The sequence below is a fragment of the Oreochromis niloticus genome, linkage group LG7 (genome assembly GCF_001858045.2).
Source record: "Oreochromis niloticus isolate F11D_XX linkage group LG7, O_niloticus_UMD_NMBU, whole genome shotgun sequence".
Taxonomy (NCBI): domain Eukaryota; kingdom Metazoa; phylum Chordata; class Actinopteri; order Cichliformes; family Cichlidae; genus Oreochromis; species Oreochromis niloticus.
The window spans coordinates 2,994,367-3,001,538 of record NC_031972.2 but is presented as its reverse complement, the minus strand read 5'-3'; the positions used below and the strand labels follow the sequence as shown (position 1 = coordinate 3,001,538).

The following is a 7,172-nucleotide window of genomic DNA, read 5'->3' as shown; positions in this document are numbered from 1 at the left end:
GGACCACGGCGAGCGGGATTCAGGATCTGACATTTTAGTGGAAATTCTGCAGGACGCATTTTATTATCTATAGCTTTATGTTCGAGCAGCAGACGCAGGAGCCGGTGATGTTTTATTGATAGTGATGTCACCCAGTCGCCCAGCTGTTACAACCTTTATTTAAGAGTTCACAAAATCAGCACTGTGTGTCCAAAGATCAGGAGCATTGACTCACCAAACTCAGTGTTGTAGAGTCACTTTATTAGGAACAGATTATTAGACATGAGGTCCCAGAGCGCTGACTTGTTTTTCCTTTCTGATTGCTGTCTGCTTTCTTTATGATCTTTTCCATGTCAGGATTGTCCATAAAACTGTTTCAGCCAGTCTCCCAGACCTGGATTAAGCCTAGTCCCAGACTAAAAAGAGATTCTAGTGATGATCTCAGACTGAGATTAGCTTTAATCTGTATTTATTTGGGTTTTTGTAAAGATTTATTCTGGTGCATTTTGGCTTTTTTTTGCTGGAGAGGACAGGGGGAACAACATGCAGGAAAGGCCAGGGTAGACTTGTACCCTGGCCTCTGCAGTGGCTCTGTCTTCACAACCTGGTGATCTTACATTGTTTTCACCAGTTTGGTTATTTTGTGTTGCTTTGTAGTTGCATGTGCATCTTTGCTATAATACTGGGTGTCTTTGCAGACACTTTGTATCTGTTCACAGCGGTTTTTCACTTGTAGGCTGATGAAACTGAAAGACGAGAACAGAAAAAGATAGAATGAATCTGCAGGAAGTCAAAAAGCACCTTAACGACCACAAGATTTCAGAAAACACTTCTTCAATGGACAATTCCAAACCACAGGGAGAGCAAAGACGGTAGAAATGACAAAGACTGAGGGGAATGACGCAGATTAAATACTCTTCTCAGCAGAGAAGTGAAATAAGGAGTGGGAGAAGTCAGTCAGTCACTAATGAGGGCGGGAAAAAAAGAAAGAAAGGAAGGAAAAGCATTGAAGATCTAACCTTCAAAATAAAACAGAAAGCAAGATGCCAAGACCTCACAGACGAGGAGGCTCATGAGAGAGGAAACAATTCAGCAAAACAAAAACTAAAGTTAACATTAAGAAATCGAAAGCTTTTAAAAATTCAAAATGACAAAATGAAGCAAAGCTAATACAGGAAGCACCCAGAGAGGAGGGGCTGTCTCTTGCAGTATTTACTTTGAAGGGAAAAGTATATTTTCTTTATTTTCATTTTGTTTACATTTTTCTTTTTAAACATACTTTAAGAAGTTGTACTTTGTAGAGAGGGGGAGGAGAGGTCAGAGGTCAGATGTTACATAATATTTGGGCTTCTTGCCCATTTTTGCCCAATAATTGATCATTAAGTTGACCTTGACGACCTCGGTGGATTTAAGCCACATTTTAAAGCACAGGTAGTGAACTCCAGTCCTCGAGGGCCGGTGTCCTGAAACCTTTAAACGTCTCCCTGACTGCATGCTGAGGTGGCAGTTCAGACATTTGATTCATATTACAGCAGCTCATGAATGAATGAATATGATGCAATAAAAGTACTTTTAGAAGTACATTTTTCCAAAAACTTACATTTATTTAAATTTACTTGAGCAAGGTTAGGGGTTGCCACCTCAGCATGCAGTCAAGTCTTACTAATGACCTACTAATTTTATTCAGGTGTGTTGCTGCAGGGAGACATTTAAAGGTTTCAGGACACCAGCCCTCGAGGACTGGAGTTCAACATCTGTGTTTTAAAGGATTGTTAACACGTCCCCACCCTAAAAGTTCATTCATTCAAAACACAATGACGCAAACACAAATGCTACTAAATACATAACCTCCTCAGTGGAGCTAATAAATACCAGGATGTGTTTGTATCTATTTGCAGTGTTGCATTTGTGTCATAGTTTCCTCACTTTAGACATTTTTGTGTTTTTGCAAAGTAGACGTGACCATTCTTTACACAGTGGTTATACAGAAATTGCTGTTAAGCGTTCTTTTGTTCTTTCTTTCTTTCAGAAATTGCTATAAACCCCAAAAAATTGTTTCTTTTCTCACCTCTTATTATTTGCTTATACGAGCATGATGAATCAGACAAAATGAGCTTTTTATGTGGTCTTCAACTAATTAAAAACATTCTACAACACTCAATAAAGTTTAAAAAAAAAAGGTGTTGATAAAATGCAATTTACTGAATGTAACTTCATGTCTGTGATTGTGTGCATGGCCCTCTCACAGTAACTGCCTCTGGTTGTTTGCAGACACCAGGGGGAGACAGTTATCTCTTTTTCATCACTTTAGTCTCTTTGGGGTCACATTGCACCTTTTTCTGATCATTTTTACTCTGTTTACACTCATTGGTGCATCAGCTTCTGTTAATATTTCTCCTCAGTTTGGTCATTTTGAGGCTTTTTGTGCACATCTCTTTTCAATTTTCTCTGTACCAGGGCTCCTTGACTTCTTGTGCTACTGGGTCTGTATCCTGTTCAGTCATCCTTCTCTCTGTTGAAACATCCCATCATCAGATTTATTTGGCACCTGTTAAAATGAACAAAACTAACCTCTACTGTTTCCTGCCGAGTTGGTCCTCACGCACAGTGCGATGTTTGGAGAAAGCCAAACACAGCTTATCAGCACAAACATATACCGACTGTCAGCACGGTGGTGGCGAGCTGATGATTTGGGCACCTTGATGTCACTGAGTCGACCACGAACTCCTCTGTATGCCAAAGTTTTCTAGAGGCTGATGTGAGCCCATCTGTCCCACAGCTAAAGCTTGGACCAAACTGGGTCATCGACAGGACAATGATCCAAGCACAGCAGCAGATCTCCAACAGAAGAATCGACCTGCTGTAATGGCCCAGAGTCCAGGCCTCAGCCTGACTGAGATGCTGTTGTGGGACCTTCAGATGGCTGAAGCCACGATGTAAAGAACAGTGGACCAAAATTCCTCCACGATGATGTGAGCTGTCATTGTGCAAAAAATGATTTCTTCAGTTTATTACTGTCAAAGGTGGTTCTACAAGCTGCTGAATCGTGGTGCTTACTTAGTTGTGTATATGCTATTTATTTATTGGTTGAGCTCATTTCCTTATTATCACAAACTGTTTAGTTCCTAAAACTTCCATACAATGGCAACATTGTTTTCTTCTTTGCCTTTTCTTTTAGTGACAGTAAATACTCACGTATAGGAGGTACAGCTCTGCAAAAACTCAGGTTTAGTCTTGACTGAGAGAAATGCGAACTCCCTCCTCTACCTGCTAGCAGTCACTTTGTGAGGTTTTGATTAGTTCACTTCACATTTTTTGCTTTGAAGTGTGCATTACTGAACCGCTGCATCAGCTCGACTTTAACAAGTACGGTCTTCAGCGACACCTCCTGGACGAATAAAGAACAACTCTTTTACCTTTAACCAGGAAATCAGAATATTTGATCAGAAATAAACACCGAGTCTGATTTTTAGGCTTATGAGCCTTCATACTGATGAAGAACATGAAATATGGCTGCATAAGAGCCTGGATATTGATACTGAAAAGCTGCCAAGTTTAAAAGAAAGGAAAATATCTACTAATGCAGCTTTATTAGTCTTTTGTTTTCTACAAATATGACGACTTTGACTAAGGTTTGGGTCCAAGAATTCTACTGCAGGTGAGACGATAAAGCTGCTAACTGAGCTTCTACTGTTTTTATTATTTTCATTTAAGCTGGGCTCTAATCATTTCCACACTGAACAATGAAAAAACACAAAAGCACAGCTCCAACGATGCTCTGAAACACTAACATGAGGCGGTTCTATGGAGAAAACTACAAACATTCATTTTTATTCATCTGCCAAGTTTTATTTTTCTTTTATCAATTTTGTCTGCAAAACGGAAAATTGTGGGGAAAAAAGAGTTTAAAACGCAGATTTTTACTAAACTGTGACAAATATTCATTTATCAAAATGTGGAACAATCAAATATTTTACATTTTTGCTTTCATGGATAATCAAACAGCTGCTGATGACTCTGACATCAAACTAACGTCAGCTGAATATTGCAGCGTGTGACATTTCCATTAACCACAGACAGGAAAGGTCTGAAATCACAAAAGAGAGCAAGGCCACAACCTCTGCACTTACAGAACGTTTAACAGCAAATGATTGAAAAGAGACTCCAAACGTGTTTTATTTGGACATTTTAGCATCTAGAGGCTGAGAAAATACTCATTTTTAACCCGTGACAGCGTCACACAGCATGAAACAAAAGCATGGTTTCACAGTGTGTGACGAGCAGGAAGGCTGTGCATCGGATTAAGCGTTCAGCGTTCCTGCTCAGGTGTACACGAACCTGCTGTTTGGCTTTATTTTGGTCAGTAATTGTACTGTTGATGATTTAACCTTCTTATTTGTGTAGAACTCACCAAAAATTGTTAAACAAACATTGACTGTGTGTGATAAAACGTTCTTTTTGGTGCGGTGTCTGTGGTGTTGCTGTCAGGTGCTTTTGTGAAATGCAAACCTCTTCTGTTTGCAAATTTTTAAACAAAATATCAGGAAAAAAAGTAGTTCAAATTAAGTTTTAACTTCCTACAAGCCAAGGTGATGTCTTATATGCTCAACGAAAAAAAAAAAAAAAAAAAAAAATCAAATGACTTTCTCATTAAATTAGGAAGCCCTGACTGAAACGCCAGCACTTTAAGGTTTTTATTTTGATCTTGGAAAATGAGGAAATCTTCATAAAAGCTAAATAAATAAAAGCTGTAAATTCCGTCATCAGTTGATGTGGACCTTCGTTTGATAAACCAAACCATCCCAAACAGAAATGGCCATCAGAGTGGTCTGAGGACACCATCATAACCAACAAACTGAAGCAATACCAGAACAGAACTAAAGACAGAAGAGAGGTAAACTAGGCCCGCTCACGCTACATTTGCAGGATTGTCTGTCTGCTTTGGAGTCACGAGATACTTCACAGCCCAGTGCAGCAGAGATTCAGTCACTCTGAAGCGACTGAAGTCCTGCAGATTCTGTCCACACACACGGTACGAGTAAGAGAACGGCCTGCCGTCGCGATGAACCTTTGGAATTTTTCTCGGGACACTCCCTGAAGCCTGTTTAGGACTGCTGCCGTCTTCGGCACTGGAGCCTCCTACCGGAGTGTCAAAGAGCCACGATGGAGGACTGCTGCTCAGCTCCGCCTCCTTGTCCTCCGCCAAGGTGGAGGTGTCGAGGGCTTCTGGTGTGGACTCGCTTTGCTTTCTCTTAACTTTTCCATGTCTTGTCAAAGTTGTCTCCTCCCTTTCTTGGTCCACAGCTGGGAGGCTCTGCGGTGCTGTCCGGATGCAATGTTTTTCCATTTCTGCAGCAATCCTGGAGCCTGAAGCTGAAGAAGAGGAAGTGGCAGTGGTGGGGAGGGCAGTCAGCTGTTTCTGGTAGGGTGGGAAGTAGCTGGACTCCACCAGGTGGACAGGAAGCTGCGTGCTGGTGGCGGGATCAGGCTTGGATTCTGCAGCAGAGGCGGGGTGTGGCGAGATGCTTGGTGTAGCTTCTGGAGATGCATCAGAGGAAGATGAGGAGATACAAGGAGGAGAAAATATGTTCCATGGGTTGGACAAAGGCCCGTCAGTCCCACCTGTGATCACATCCTCATGGAGCAAGCAGTCCTCCATTGGAAGAGATGAGCTGTCACTGGATGCACAGACTCCTTGTACAGCTGGTGGCTGAGTTATCTGCCAGTGTGCATCATCAACAGAGGGCTGTGTGGTCTCTGGAGGGTTGCAGACTTGCGGTATATTCTCCTTCTCCATCCTCTCTGTGCTGCTTGCAGCATTTTTTAGAGTCTGGACCTGCTGAGAGTCTTCTTCTGGGATGAGGAGATATTTCACAGGGACACCGAAACACTTCTGTCCCTTATATCTGATCCTGTCCACATCCCAGCGTGTGCTAGAGCAGGTCTGCGTGGAGTGACAGGTGGAGGTGGAGGTGGAGGGCTGCAGGCTTGCGGCGCGACCCCTTGTCAGCTTCTCCCTGACGTCCTCCAGCACAGCCTGCAGACAGTCGTGCTGCCACTCTCCCAGCAGCCTGGACAGGTCAAATTCACACTGGCTCTTCTGAGAGTCCTCCTGACCCAGCAGAGCTCTCCACGTCTTACAGATCTTCATCCTCACAGAGGGCAGGGTGGTGCAGCAGGGGGTGTTGTCTTTAACTGGACCTGCTGCGGTTGTAGCTAGTTCTCCGACTGATAAGAAGAACCTGCATTTAGTCTGTTCCGAGGCCATGTGGAACTGTAGCCGGTAGTCCTGGATGCAAACCGTGCTGTTGAGCAGGCTGCTGAAGCACTCACGGTCCTCCTGCTCCTGCAGATGCTCCCAGGCTGACGCCGTGAGGACGGCTGGAATCTGGAGTACCCCATCAGACAGGAAGAGCAACCCGGTGGGGCCCTCGGTGTTCCCCGCCTGGGACTGGGACATCTGACCCACACCGATGACATGAGCCTTCAATCTGCTGCCCACCTCCTCCTGCTCCTCCTCCTGGCTGCCGTAGGTCAAGATGAGACGCTCTATCCATGGAGACAGTCTGTTTCGCGGAAGCCGAGGCATGTCTGGAGTTTTAAACCGTACCGCAGAACAGTTACGAGACTCAGTCAGGCGTACACTCCCACCACATCCTCACTGTAGTGACAACTTTAGCAGGGACTCGGTGAAGTCCACACACTCGTCTCTCGCAGTGTCGCTACTTATATTTTAGCCACGTTAGCTGGACACTCGCTTAGCTTAAATACATGATCACCGTCGTAACCTCTGTGCATTCCCGCTCTGCGCCTGTCTACAGTCATGGCGGCGACAGTCAAGTTACCGACAGGGATCAACAGCTCCTTCAACATAAAAGCGCAAAAGTTAATCGTTTTATTTTTATTTCGAACGATAACAAGAAGATGAATTATATATATTAATCATTAGTTATACTAGTTATATTAAATTATATTAAATCGTCAAAGAAAATACTGGGGTAAAATAGCGAGTTTATGCCTTTAATATGTATAGAAACTTTGACATCACTCTATCTGGGATTTTTTTTTTCCGACCATGAGCCACGTTTTACGACATCCGCCATTATGCTTTCAGGCATGAAGCCAATAGCTCCAAAGACTTTCCAGCATTAGCCTCCTTGTTCCAGTCGCCTTCGAGCACTAAAACTAGCTGA

The 7,172-nt window shown here is 43.3% G+C and overlaps 1 protein-coding gene across 1 annotated transcript; it reads right to left on the bottom strand.

Moving 5' to 3' along the window:
- Positions 1 to 3,659: 3,659 nt before the first annotated feature.
- Positions 3,660 to 7,162, bottom strand: acd (ACD shelterin complex subunit and telomerase recruitment factor). The gene is made up of 2 exons (XM_005449216.4): positions 7,023 to 7,162; positions 3,660 to 6,843 (listed from the first exon to the last, which is right to left on the bottom strand). The coding sequence occupies exon 2, from the start codon at positions 6,566 to 6,568 to the stop codon at positions 4,889 to 4,891; it is 1,680 nt and encodes a 559-aa protein (XP_005449273.1). The 5' UTR covers positions 6,569 to 6,843; positions 7,023 to 7,162; the 3' UTR covers positions 3,660 to 4,888.
- Between the last annotated feature and the right edge of the window lie 10 nt (positions 7,163 to 7,172).

Excerpts from the sequence above, each read along its gene's own strand:
- acd (XM_005449216.4), bottom strand. The coding sequence starts at position 6,568 with ATGCCTCGGCTTCCGCGAAACAGACTGTCTCCATGGATAGAGCGTCTC.